The sequence below is a fragment of the Telmatherina bonti genome (genome assembly GCF_933228915.1).
Source record: "Telmatherina bonti genome assembly, chromosome: 7".
Taxonomy (NCBI): domain Eukaryota; kingdom Metazoa; phylum Chordata; class Actinopteri; order Atheriniformes; family Telmatherinidae; genus Telmatherina; species Telmatherina bonti.
In genome coordinates, this window is record NC_136625.1 from 8,621,357 (window position 1) to 8,636,538 (window position 15,182).

General features: G+C 40.6%; 1 protein-coding gene across 1 annotated transcript in view; it reads left to right on the forward strand.

The window, feature by feature from the left end:
- The window catches only part of LOC306758160 (solute carrier organic anion transporter family member 5A1-like), a gene marked incomplete at both ends in the record, with an annotated part of 47,963 nt that overhangs the window by 14,431 nt on the left and 18,350 nt on the right, over window positions 1–15,182 (forward strand). The window contains one exon of the mRNA XM_079243384.1: window positions 13,227–13,359. Within this exon, the coding sequence (XP_079099510.1) occupies window positions 13,227–13,359 (133 nt within the window). The remainder of the gene's footprint in view (window positions 1–13,226; window positions 13,360–15,182) is intronic.

Genomic DNA, 15,182 nt, shown 5'->3' on the forward strand with positions numbered 1-15,182 from the left:
CATTATGTTGACATACCACAAAAAATAATTCAAGTGCCAGGTAAAGACATTGTATTTAAAATATTGGACTTTTCTTACCATTTTTTTATGGGTTAGAAAGGGTTAATGTCCATTTTGAGATGTTTTCAGCTGATCAGAGAAGAAATTTAAGCTAGAATCATAAAATTAATGTCGTTTTTAGTAGATTTGACTGATATATTTAACCAGCGTTTCAGTTTTGCATCACTTTTCAGTTGGATTCAGTCCCTTCAGTGCACAACTGTATACTGTGTATTGTGCATCACAGACTGAGTTACATATCAGACTTTTCTCCACTGAATAAAACACATTTTAGAGATATATGGCTCAAATAAAAAGGATAAGATCAGAGTCAAGCTTGCTCTGGTTTTCTAATGACTGAGAGATCTATGTGCTGCATCAAGAGATCTAAATGGGAATTTTGGCCGTTTGTCTTGACGTTGGTCAAAATGATGGCAAGTTTATTTGTACAGTCTGGGCAGTGCTGGATGGTCGTGGCTTCATGCTGATTCAGATTTTAAAAAATAAACGCGGATTTGTAACCTGTTCATTTGAAAAGGATTATTTCTCTTAACTTCTTAGCAAAATATTCCTCTAAATGAATTAAAACCACATTAAAAACAGCAGCAATGACATCTTCTGTGCTACATGTGCTGCAGACAGAACTGGGTAATGTAGCATTTAGCCTGTTTATACCATACCATACCATATTTATTTATAAAGCACTTTAAGAAAAACGTACATCTGACCAAAGTGCTGTACAGAAACAGAAAGTGAATAAAAACAGCTTTAGAAAATAGAATAACAATAAAATGGTAAAACATGGCCATCCAGCATCTGGGATAGTTGTAATAATAACATCTGCTTGCACTAAAAGCTGAATTAGAAAAAAACTCATGTCTACATTTTCAGTTTGTCAGATTTCAGTCACAACATGCACTTACACAGTGATGCAACTTCCTGTTATTTTCAAAATAGATGATATTTGAAAAATCGTCCACTAACATGGGATTTAAGTCTGTAAAATAGGCTACATATAAATGAAACTTCATTTAAGCTATGATGTTCTGCTGCTGCACAACATGTTCTGCTTCCACTTTGTCTTTTTTTTTTTTTAGCAGTAGGCATGCTCAGATCTAAAACAACTAAATAAATCTGCATGCACATAAACATCAGAGTATTTGGGAGAAATCTGCGTAGAAATGCAGAGTATTGCTGCTGACCATGTCCATCCCTTTATAAGCACAGTGTAGAAACTTCTGATGGAAACTTCCAGCAGGATGATGCACCATATCACAAAGCTCACATCATCTCCACCATGACGATGAGTTCACTGTCCTCCAACGGCCTCCACAGTCACCAGATCTTTAACAGAGGGGATGAGGTGGAACGGGAGATTCTCATGGTGATGAGGTGGAACGGGAGATTCTCATCATGATGAGGTGGAACGGGAGATTCTCATGGTGATGAGGTGGAACGGGAGATTCTCATGATGAGGTGGAACGGGAGATTGTCATGATGAGGTGGAACGGGAGATTCTCATCATGATGAGGTGGAACGGGAGATTGTCATGATGAGGTGGAACGGGAGATTCTCATCATGATGAGGTGGAACGGGAGATTCTCATGGTGATGAGGTGGAACGGGAGATTCTCATGGTGATGAGGTGGAATGGGATATTCTCATGGTGATGAGGTGGAACGGGAGATTCTCATGGTGATGAGGTGGAACGGGAGATTCTCATGATGAGGTGGAACGGGAGATTCTCATCATGATGAGGTGGAACGGGAGATTGTCATGATGAGGTGGAACGGGAGATTCTCATGGTGATGAGGTGGAACGGGAGATTGTCATGATGAGGTGGAACGGGAGATTCTCATGGTGATGAGGTGGAACGGGAGATTCTCATGGTGATGAGGTGGAATGGGATATTCTCATGGTGATGAGCTGGAACGGGAGATTCTCATGGTGATGAGGTGGAACGGGAGATTCTCATGGTGATGAGGTGGAATGGGAGATTCTCATCATGATGAGGTGGAACGGGAGATTCTCATGATGAGGTGGAATGGGAGATTCTCATCATGATGAGGTGGAACGGGAGATTCTCATGGTGATGAGGTGGAACGGGAGATTCTCATGATGAGGTGGAACGGGAGATTCTCATGATGAGGTGGAACGGGAGATTCTCATCATGATGAGGTGGAACGGGAGATTGTCATGATGAGGTGGAACGGGAGATTCTCATCATGATGAGGTGGAACGGGAGATTCTCATGGTGATGAGGTGGAACGGGAGATTCTCATGGTGATGAGGTGGAACGGGAGATTCTCATGATGAGGTGGAACGGGAGATTCTCATCATGATGAGGTGGAACGGGAGATTGTCATGATGAGGTGGAACGGGAGATTCTCATGGTGATGAGATGGAACGGGAGATTCTCATGGTGATGAGGTGGAACGGGAGATTCTCATGGTGATGAGGTGGAATGGGAGATTCTCATGGTGATGAGGTGGAACGGGAGATTCTCATGGTGATGAGCTGGAACGGGAGATTCTCATGGTGATGAGGTGGAACGGGAGATTCTCATGGTGATGAGGTGGAATGGGAGATTCTCATCATGATGAGGTGGAACGGGAGATTCTCATGATGAGGTGGAATGGGAGATTCTCATCATGATGAGGTGGAATGGGAGATTCTCATCATGATGAGGTGGAACGGGAGATTCTCATCATGATGAGGTGGAACGGGAGATTCTCATGGTGATGAGGTGGAATGGGAGATTCTCATCATGATGAGGTGGAACGGGAGATTCTCATCATGATGAGGTGGAACGGGAGATTCTCATCATGATGAGGTGGAACGGGAGATTCTCATGGTGATGAGGTGGAATGGGAGATTCTCATCATAATGAGGTGGAACGGGAGATTCTCATGGTGATGAGGTGGAATGGGAGATTCTCATCATGATGAGGTGGAACGGGAGATTCTCATGGTGATGAGGTGGAACGGGAGATTCTCATCATGATGAGGTGGAACGGGAGATTCTCATGGTGATGAGGTGGAATGGGAGATTCTCATGGTGATGAGGTGGAACGGGAGATTCTCATGGTGATGAGGTGGAATGGGAGATTCTCATCATCATGAGGTGGAACGGGAGATTCTCATGGTGATGAGGTGGAACGGGAGATTCTCATGGTGATGAGGTGGAATGGGAGATTCTCATGGTGATGAGGTGGAACGGGAGATTCTCATCATGATGAGGTGGAACGGGAGATTCTCATCATAATGAGGTGGAATGGGAGATTCTCATCATGATGAGCTGGAACGGGAGATTCTCATCATGATGAGGTGGAACGGGAGATTCTCATTGTGATGAGGTGGAATGGGAGATTCTCATGGTGATGAGGTGGAACGGGAGATTCTCATGGTGATGAGGTGGAACGGGAGATTCTCATGGTGATGAGGTGGAACGGGAGATTCTCATGGTGATGAGGTGGAACGGGAGATTCTCATGGTGATGAGGTGGAACGGGAGATTCTCATGGTGATGAGGTGGAATGGGAGATTCTCATGGTGATGAGGTGTGATTGTATGATGTCAATATGAACCAAATTAACGTTTCCAACACCTTGTTGAATGTGTGCCAAGAATTAGGCAGTTCTGAAGAAAAAAGATGGATAGATGGATGAATGAATCGATGGCTAGACTGATAGATGGATGAATGGTAGGATAGATGGATAGATAGATGGATAGATGTATAGATAGATAGATGGATGGATAGATGGAGAGATAGATGATAGATAAATGAATGGATGGATAGATGGATGAATTGATGGATGGACAGATGGATAGATGGATGGATAGATAGATGGATGGATGGATACATACATAGATGGACAGATGGGTAGATAGATGTATGGATAGATGGAGAGATGGATGGATAGATAGATGGATGGATGGATAGATAGATGGACTTTATCATTCCCAAAGGAAATTGTAAACATATTGCTGAGGCTGTTTATTCCAGTCCTGCTAACATTGACCTAAATAGTGCTGCAGAGTGATGACTGGGTTATTGTCGGTGTTTTTCCCCACATAGTTTAATTAGTGCATCATGTACTGTTTGTGGAAGACATGTTTCCAGGAGGAGCAGACTCACATCAGAGGCGGTGCCTCAGGCTGCAGCGTGGTGGCTTTCCTGGAGGAATCCGCTTTGCTTCCTGCATTCAGGCTGAAGCAGAGAGCGGTGATGGACAGGAACGATGAGGCTGGAAATCAGCTTTAATAAAGTTAGAAGGTTTTGTTCCATCAGCTGAAACTGTGCTGCCTCGACAGCATCCACATGCTGCATCTCCACCTCTTTCTGCTTCGTGTCTGCATCCTGTCCAACCTCTGCCTGTATGACATCCTCTTTCTGTTGATTTTGTTCCTTACTATATCTTTTTCTTTTTCTTACTGCTGTGTTTTTGTCTTTTGTTTAGCTTCAATGTCCTTTTTATGGACATCTGAGCTAAGCAGAATTGTGAGAAAATCCATAGAATCAAATCAGCAGAAGTGAAATTTACTGCAGTATCGGTGGTCTGAGTCCACGATCAGCTTCGTCTTGTTTTATTTACCACAATCATTTAAAACTGCTGTAATCAAGCCTTTACTTAAAAAGCAATCTCTGGATCCAGAGGTGATAGCAAATTATAGACCTATATCTAACCTCCCGTTTATGTCCAAAATTCTGGAGAAAATAGTTTCAGCTCAGCTACATGCCCACCTGAGCAGAAATAATTTATGCGAGGAGTTTCAGTCAGGATTTAGAGCTCATCATAGTACTGAGACAGCATTGGTGAAAGTTACTAATGACCTTCTTATGGCCTCAGACAAAGGACTTGTGTCCGTACTTATCTTGCTTGATCTTAGTGCTGCATTTGATACAGTCGATCATAACATTCTGTTACAAAGACTAGAACAGGTGATTGGTATTACAGGTGCAGCGTTAAGCTGGTTTAAATCATATTTATCTGATAGACTTCAGTTTGTTCATGTAAATGACAAGTCCTCCTCCCAAACTACAGTAAGTCATGGAGTTCCTCAAGGTTCTGTACTTGGACCAATACTCTTCACACTATATATGCTCCCTTTAGGCAAAATTATTAGACAGCATGGAATAAACTTTCATTGTTATGCAGATGATACTCAACTATACTTATCCTTTAAACCAGATGAAACAAATCAGCCCAATAGGCTACAAAATTGTCTCATAGACATAAAGACTTGGATGTCTAGAAATTTTCTCCTCTTAAACTCAGATAAGACTGAAGTAATTCTCGTTGGATCTGAAAAACTCAGAGCTAAATTTTCCGGTTTTGTAATGAACCTGGATGGCATTACTTTAGCTTCCAGTGCTACAGTGAAAAACCTTGGAGTAATATTTGACCCTGACCTGTCCTTTGGCCCACATATTAAGCAGGTTACTAAAACAGCCTTCTTTCATTTACGTAATATAGCCAAAATTAGGGACATTCTGTCTCGGAGTGATGTAGAAAAACTGGTTCACGCTTTTGTTACTTCGAGACTAGATTACTGTAACTCTCTATTACTGGGCTGTCCTAAATATGCCCTGAAAAGCCTTCAGCTGATCCAGAATTCTGCAGCCAGAGTCCTGACCAGAACCAGCATGAGAGATCATATTTCTCCAGTTTTAGCCTCTCTTCATTGGCTGCCTGTTGAATCTAGAATAGAATTTAAAATCCTTCTCCTTACATATAAAGCCCTCCACAACCAGGCACCACTATATATCAAAGACCTCATTGTTCCTTATATACCAAGTAGAGTACTTCGTTCGCAGACTGCAGGCTTACTTGTGGTTCCTAGAGTCTCAAAGAGCCGAGCAGGAGGCAGAGCCTTTGGTTATCAGGCCCCTCTCTTATGGAATAAGCTCCCAGTTAGTGTTAGGGAAGCAGACACCCTCCCCACCTTTAAGACTAGGCTGAAGACTTATCTTTTTGATAAGTCCTATAGCTAGGGATGGTTAGCATCCCTTAGTTATGCTGCTATAGGTTTAGACTGCTGAGGGACATTTCCTGATACACTGAGCTTCTTTCTTTTTCTCTTTATCTCTCTCTTTTATCCCCCCCCCACCCATAACAGTGTTGCATCATTAACATGTATGTCTCCTGTCTCAGCAGGTCTCCCTGGCCGGGAGTAGCAGTTCCTGTTGTCTGTTGTCTTTCTGTCCTCTTCCCCCCACACAGCAGAGGCAGATGGCTGCCTGTCCTGAGCCGGGTTCTGCCGGAGGTTTCCTTCCTGTTAAAAGGGAGTTTTTTCCTTCCCACTGTTGCCAGTGTGCTTGCTTAGGATGGGAGATTGAGTTGGACTCAACTCAATCTGTTGGTTTCCTTATATAGGCTGTTATGAATTGGCCTTCATTATGTTTTCCCCTCTGTCTGTAAAGCGTCTTGAGATGGCATTGCCGTGATTTGACGCTATATAAATAAAGTTGAATTGAATTGAATTGAATTCTTAGGATTAAAGTGGAACATACTGTTTGTCCTGAACAGGAACAAACACGAGGAGGTTGTGCGCTTCAGAAATGGGTTGTTTTTTGCTGTCTTTGGATGCAGAGATAGATATTTATAAGCTAAAATTCCTCTGTTAATTTTAGTTGCTGCTTCTTTATTGAAAACCTTAACACATGTTTTGTTTTGCCACAGTTTTAGGTCACATTTTCTAACTATACAAGAGCTGATAATTAAAATTCCATCAGTAGAACAAAACCTAAAACAAAAGATGTAGAATATTAAATGTGGCTTTAACACTGTTTCCCAAATCATTACGCAAACTGTTTGGTTCGTTTCTCCTAAATAATCCATGTGAATGACAGTAAATATGATTTTTATTTTAATTTTAACAAATTGCATCAAGTTATATAATAATTTGGATTTAGTTCAAAATTGACATCTTTTCACTATTTACCCAAAATCCATCGTTCCAGATTATTCTGCATAACTGTTTTAAAACATAGATTATAAAAAAGTGAAAATGTACATTTATTATTTACATATTAGATAATTAGAAAGAAAGAGAAAAACATGTTTCCATTTCCACGTTGAGACATAGGCATCAACCATGCAGGAATAGTTTCTGTCTGGATCTGATAGAAAAGACCAGAGTTGCTGCTGATGGAGGTCTAACTGCTCCTCTCCACCGTTCTGGATCTTCATTTTAAGGTTGCTCCACAGCTTCTCCGATGGGTTGAGGGATGGAGATGATGGGGTCTGGAATAATCAAATCAAACTTTATTTCTTGAGCACTTTTCATGCCACGGGCAACACAAAGTGCTTTACAGGATAAAATCAAGTCATAAGGATTAAAACAAACAGTAGATAACAAGACATGGAATAACAATAAAGACACCAAGCTCTTTCCACACACTCATACACACATACACACAAGGACATGAGCAAACCCCAACACTCCCACATTCCCCGAAATACATCATTCCCTGAATACTGTCTCTTTAGCCGAACGCAGGTTAATAGAACAAATAAAACATTAATTAAGTGATAAAAATTCTGACTTGGTGCTGACAATACAGGTTGTTTTACCCTTGCATCCATAGCAACCGCAGATGTGGCGATACCTTTTGCAGCAGGATGCTTCTTCCTTTAATTCCCGGTATTCCAGCCTAAAACATCACTTCACTCCCACCCTGCTGATGAGGCAGCACTGTTGGGACGTCAAAACCAAGTAGAACTCCTCCCATCTGGACCAGCTGCTGTAGCGCAGCCGGTCACTAGTGAATCGAACTGATCGTAAAGTTGAGTTCATGTATGCAAAGATTTGTTTCGTGGACATTTGACTAAGAGTGGCCCAAACTGGAATCTCCTGATGGGAGAGCAGCTCCAAATTCCTGCTTGCTGCTCATCAGCTGCTCTCTAAATAAATACCAAGCATTCATCCTCCTTAATCTGGACAAACCCCACCAGTTTACTTTAACAGCTTAGTTTACTTTCACACTTTTCATTGCAGAGGCATCCATCTTTTCCCCCAGACTGACTTATTCCCAGTCTGGAACAACTTCCTTCACCAGTTCCTCTTCCGTTAAACTCGCCCGAGAAGCTAACAACCAAACTTATCAGGAGAAAGGACTCAGGCTTAATCTGCCACAGAAAATCCCAAACCCAAATGTTTCATTAACTGAAATCCTACTTGCATAATTATTTGGACACGTTGGACCAAAGTAATAAAAAACAAAAATGTTGATATAAATCAGGAAATGATTACAGAATTAATAGATGACTTACAAGCAAAAGCCTATGAATCTTGTGTTTAGTAATCATTTTAATCCTTCAGATTTTAACGTTTAATCGTGCAGAAACATTTTATTTGTTGAAAAAATAAAACTTTAGGTTTTTATTCTCGGTTTCCATTTGAGCAGCAAATAAAGCAGCTGTGTATTTATTACTGAATCCTGATCACTTTTATATCAGTTTATATGACATAAAACCTTTAGCTCAGAGGTGTACAAAGTCGGTCCTTGAGGGCCGCTGTCCTGCAGGTTTTCCATGTATCCCTGCTCCAACATACCTGCTTCTATTAAATGGATTCAGCAGCCAATGACGTTCTCAGGTGTGTTGGAGCAGGGATACATGGAAAACCTGCAGGATTGTGGCCCTAGAGCTGGACATCCCTGCTTTAGCTTGTATTTTATAGTTACATTTCATCTGTTTATTTGTCTTCGTGTCTCGGCAGTGGCCGTTTTCCTCTCCCCTCATCAGCAGCTTGGGCATCTCTTATCCTTCTGCCAGTGGTCTGCATCATGTTGCGTAACATTGTCGCTGGCCAGAAGAGGGTTTTCCCTCTTTTCTGCCTATAAAAGGGATTATCCACAACACTGCTGAGTCCCTTTGGAAGCTGTCGGTCCAATCCCTGTGTTTTATTATCCCGGGCTCTGGCTGTGTCAGGTGATGTAACAGTCTGATGCAGGGAAGGGATGCAGGGTCAGAAAACTCTTTACTCGTGATGCTGCAGGAGTTTGTGGAACGTCTCAGGGTTTTAATTTGCAAAGGATGCGTGCATAGAGTTTATGTCTCCCCTCGAGGGTTTGGAGTAAAATAATGCAAACTAATGGATACGTTTTCATGGCATGCTACCGGAGAATAACACAACATCATGTCCGTAGGGAAAAAATAATCACCACACTAAAATGCCTTGAAACTAGAGGTGCAAAGGTGAAATATGTTCCTAAGAAGTAGTCAGGTGTGTCATCAAACAATAATCTATTTTTTCAGTGGAACTATTCTGTGCATTTCAGGCTAATTTATTTTTATTTCTGAGACCAGAAGGGCTGGGATTGATGGAGTTATTGTCATAAATGGCTTTATTTACTTCAGACCGACCCTCTCCGTAGGCTGTCAGATCAGCCTGTGGGCAAAATGAGTGGATTGAGACTCTTCCGCATTAAGCCCCGCCTCCCGCCACTGCACTACATCGGGAGCGTGCACCGCACCTGCTTTCACCGTCATTGTAACATCTCATAAACAGAAGGATTAGGCTCATATGAACTCAATAAAAAAAACAAACTACAATGTCAACACATAGCATACAGCCCTACATGTTGGAACCTGAATCAGACCCTGAAAACGAAGTGGAAAACAGCAACCCACAGCAACGAATGCAGCAGGATGTCTCTCTTTGGTAAACTCACCAGCCATCGTTGGAAATAACTTTATCCCACGTTTTCCACCCGCCTGATGTATTTGTACATGCCCTTGTTAACCAGTAGAAGGCAACCAATCACCGAACCTTATCCCCCGGGACGTCACAAGGATTTCCAAGTAGAAAAAAACTCTCTAAAACGCTGCGTTTTTCATCGCCATGGAAACTGAACAGAGAGAGTGCTGGAACTCAAACTCAAACTCAAACATGCGTTTAGGTGATAAAAAACAGTGCCGTTCACATGTCTGATGAGGATTCAACACTGTAACACTGTAGAAAGCTCAGAAAACTCCAAATACCATCATAGGACCTCTTTAAGTGATTTGAACTCATCTGTCTCATCCTCTGTAGACGTGTCCGAGCGTTTATCTCCTCGCAGCTCTGATTGGCTGCAGACCTTAAAAAGGCAACACTGTGTAGACATGCACTAATAAACTAGCTTTAAAACTCGCTCTATTAATGTTTGTAGTGAAGTTAAAGTGAAAAACTGCCACATGACAGTTATATAACATCTATGAAGTGACAGAGCTGTGCATTCGTGGGTGATTTGATGACTCATAAACCCGATTCTCTTTGTTGAATGACTCATGTAAACATGAGTCAGTAAAAAGAATCAAGTTTCTCATCACTAGTGACAATTTTGACCACTTTAGATGAACCCAGTGTTTGTTAATACCTGCATCAGGAGTGGTACTGTGTAATAATCCTCCATCCATGTTCGATGACTCCGTCCGTCTTCCGCTTACCTTCGGAACCACAAGTAATCCTGCAATCTGGGAATGAAATGTTACATAAAGAGAGTTATGATATTCTGTTTGGCCACATTTACATGAGAGTTTTAATTCCTCTTTAATTTTGAATGAAAGTTAAATCATTTTTAAACTGATTAAAAATGACCATGTAAACACCTGATTCCAAATAAAAAGGACCTTTCAGAATTAAACTTAATTCTGAATTAAGCTGCTGGTTTGTTCATGTAAACATTTATTCCAAGGTAATTCTGGTCGTTTTGCACATGCTCATTAACTTGTCTCGTCGTGATGATGCACATATTCCACGCGGTCTTCTGCCTCCGTCTCCGGTCCTCCATCTTCCCTCTCCTCCTCAGCTGCCTGAAAAAGTGGAGTTGTGTGCTCACGTGGAGCTGCTGCTTCAAAGTTATAATCAAAGTCAAAGCGAAAAGGTTCTTATTATGTGGTTTAATATATTTATGATCATAAATTAAACTAATGTGCATTTTTTTTTAACTTGATCACAATAATCAGGTTTGAACTGGATGACCCGAGGCTGTATATACATAAAAAACTAAAATTAATTTATTTAAATAAAATATTTCATTTTGTATTCTTTGTTGTTGGAAACTCATTTCCAGGACTAGATCAGTATATATAAAAAGGAAAAAAAAAAAAAAAAAACACCAAAGAACTGTCTTACATAATGCAACATAAACAACAGGCAGAGTCGTCGTGATTTTATTTCTGATTTAGTCGGCAGGAATTTATTTTTCTTTTCTAAAACAACGCCGGTGATTTTTGACAGATTTTTCTCAATTCGACACACTTTAGTGAAGTCTAATTCTGCATTTGTTTGGATCCTGTCTCTTCTCTGAGCTCTCTCCAACAAAGAAAAGTCATTGTAATGTTGACTTTTGTCTATTGCTCTGTCCCTTTCTCAGTGTTTTCCTCTCCCCCTCCAGTAAAGTCCTCTTGCATTTCTTTGCTCAATCAGCCCTGGTGTAGGTCCAAAACACCCAGTGTGTTGATATCCAGTTGCTAGCGTGTGTTGCAGTGCAGTAAAGGGAAAGAAAGCTGTCGTTTCTCAGCCTCGTGATACTGCAAAGCCACGATGGCCTCAGCAATGTACATAATAAAAGTCAGTGGGTCATCACAATGAAGTTGAAGCACTGGTCGGAAAGCTATATGCTGCTACTTTAACACCAGTTAGTTTATTTTATTTAACGTTGAGAGGCTCCACCATGTGGCAGGACGTTGTACTGCACCAACACACAGCCTTGCAGTTACACAACATTTCTCTCTCCTCTTTCTGCACGATCAATCAATATTTCTTTCAGTATTAACACCTCTAACTGGAGTTACAGGCCTAAACGTTGAAGGAACTCTAACATAGTTTCCAGCAAATTCTCCATCAGACAGACCACTAGTTAAATAAATAACAATCTCAGAAAAGTAAGGCATCATTTTGTGTTCATTAGACTATATAAAAATGAATAAAAGCTATGAAAATTATTTGTGGAAATGAAAGCACTTGATACAGACCAGAAACCAGGAGAATTTACCCCTCAAATGGGAAGAACACCAATTAAATGAATAAATAAAAAAACTTTTGCAGATGAATCTACTTTATAGAACATGTGTCTTTGTGACCCCTGACAGGAGGCCGGAGCTCGGAGGGATTCCTCCAGACTGACACTAGATAACCCCCCAGTCCGGCACTGGGCCCAGCTTAGGGTTTTATGTCACGCCACCAGATTTATGTCTTCACTTTCAACCACAGCCAAAGATTTTAAGATGTTAATTCCCTCTAATTGGAGAAATCTTATTCTTAGTCTCAAGAGGGACCCTTATTGCTTGGTCATCTGATCTGCACACATGACCAACTCACATGGGCTCTTTGTACACTCCTCTTACTCGGATTAGTTGTGGTTTGAAGTGTTACATAAGGCACAAAGTTAAGCAGATGTCGTTAAATTTAGACAATCGGGTCCTTTGTCATCAACACTGATTTGTTTTAGACCTTTTCAGACAGGTGTATAGTCCTGAAAAATCACCACTGGCTGTTTTTATTCTTTAAGATTCGGGGGGAACAGATTTAGAAAAAGGAAAGGGGAACATTTGAAGGACTGTGTGCTCCCTGACAGTCACTTTATATCATAAGCAATCAGCTAAGAAAGTATGAGCTGATAAATATGTCTAAAAAGTATTTTAACTTAATATTATCAGGATTCTTCTTTTTTTTTTTCTGGACCTTTTTTTTTCAAAATTAAACCACTGATGATGAGACTATTTTCCTCTGTTTATTTTCTTTATTTTTATTACTGTAAATCTAATAATAATGGCTGGTTTAGGCTTCGGCTTCCCTACGATGTGGCGCTGTAGAACATGAATGGATAGATAAATCTCATAAAACTATTTTCTATCTATCAGTTGTTCGACTGACATCCAGGTAAATCTTCCTTCAGTGTATAAAAGGTCATCATAGCACCTTTATTGTTTTGTCTCTGCTGTCCCAAACAGCAGAAACATTTATCGGCTGTGAAGAAAGTTTTATTTCCAGCAACTACAGAGCCTGACATTTGTTTTCTGGAGATGTTTGGAATAATGTTTGCTAATTGATAGATTTTTTTTGTTTTAACTCTGCAATTTAGTAATCCCTACGTGTTTTTTTATGCCCCCTAGTGGCCAAAATGTGAAAGAAACAAAAAAAAAAAAAAAAAACACCTTTCAACATTTAACTAATTTAATTTCTTTTTCTCTTTCCAGCTATCATGTACGTGATGGGAGCACTGGGCCCGGCGGCTGGTTACCTGCTGGGAGGAGTCCTCATCGGCTTTTACGTAGACCCCAAGACTGTCGTCAACATCGACCAGAGCGACCCTCGCTTCATTGGCAACTGGTGAGACCAATCAGCTTGATTTTTCTTAATGAGTATTGACTTTGTGGTTCTATAAAATACTCATTTAAATTCAGAATTAAACACAAACTTGAGCTTCAATAACAATATGAACATTTTAAAGTTATTTCCCGCGTCTACATTTCAGCCAGCTGGTATTTCCTGTGTGAACATGTTGCATTGTGTTGATGTCCTCAGCAGAACTTACGGCCTCTTTCCTTCTGTCAGCCTCCGTTTTCCTGCTTAGTTTACACTCCCCGGGCGGCCCGAGCATGCTTCAGAGAACAAAAAGTCTTGCTCTTCCTCTAGTGAATAATGTATTTTATTTGGTTAAAAGGACTCCCATGAAGAGAAGAATAAATTCTGGCCTCTTTTATCCCAGACAGAGATTTATGTGCTCTCTGAAGCGCTATGTTTTAGTTTTTACTTCCAGTTTTGGGTGTTTGCTTCCATCTGAGTTTCTGCTGCTCACAGTAAATGTGATATATGACTTGTTTAAGCTTATCAATCCTCAGAAGAATCGTTGTCTGGGGTATCTAAACTCTGTTACTGCACAGGATCCTGCAAACGGTCGGGTCCATAGATGAAACTTTACAAAAGGCATGTTTCACACGTGCGAACATGTTTATCACAAAGGAAGCAACTTATCCTTGACACATCGTTAACCTGAAATACCCGAGGAAATCCTCCACAACTATAAGAATGTGCTCAGGACCTGAGGTACAGCAGTTGTTCGGGAAACTGGAATTTGGACGTCCAGCACGCCTTTCCTTTGTGTGTGTGATGCTTAAAAAGTCAAGATTCAGTGCAATCTGTTGGTTTTCTGAGATGACGTTGTGAAGTGGCGCATTGCAGATAAAGCTGGGTTGAATTAAACTGGTAAAATCAAAACTGAGACCTTCATCATGAAGCTTTACCTTGTTAAAAATATGATTCTTGTTTAATGAGTCTTGCATGTGCATGTGTACAAGCATGACCCCACAGCCACACAGAGCCTCCTTTCAGAGCTCTGTGGTCTGTTTCTAAATGCCAGATAGAAGTCACGGTTTGCAGAAAGTATTTAAAGATAGACAAATATATTGTTGCGCTTGACCTTTTTTTTAAAAGAAAAAAAAACTAAAATGTCACATTGTCCAATCAAATACTCCAAATCTCTCATTAGTTTAATCTAAAATGCCTTTAGTTTGCTGTTTTAGACCAAGAAATAGACCACACTTTAACTATTGGTCATGTTGTGTCACTGTAAGCATGCGAGTAATAAAGCACCTTTCACAGACTATCATCATGAAGGGATTCACAGGAAACATAAACCTGATAAAATCCACAACATGAAAAACTAAAATGCATTAAAAAGACATGTAAAAGCACTCATAAGGACCACCGTTGGCCTGTTTGTATTTGCATCATGATGCATCCGGTACGATCTTTTGTCCTATTTCATAACAATAAAGGAGAACATAACATGATGAACACACTCCTTTCCTAAAAGTGGGTATAAATTCAGAAGTCCTTTTATTTTGGGCTGTATGAAGGTATATTAATCTAATAATCATAATTCTAAAGTATAAAAAGGCAGTTGGATACATATTTGGGCTGCATGTCACATTTTTGCAAATATACCTTCAAATTTAAAGTGTGTTGCAGCCTAAGAGACGTGATTATTATTCTATTTTGAGCCCTTAGTGATGCCGTCCACTGACAGCATAACCAGTGACTCACCAGCAGCCAGCCACTGGCTTCCTACATGAATTAGAGGTGCTGATGGCAGGAAAAGAATGCATGACTGTACCCGTTTATTTATTTATGTGCACAATAATGAGGTGCAA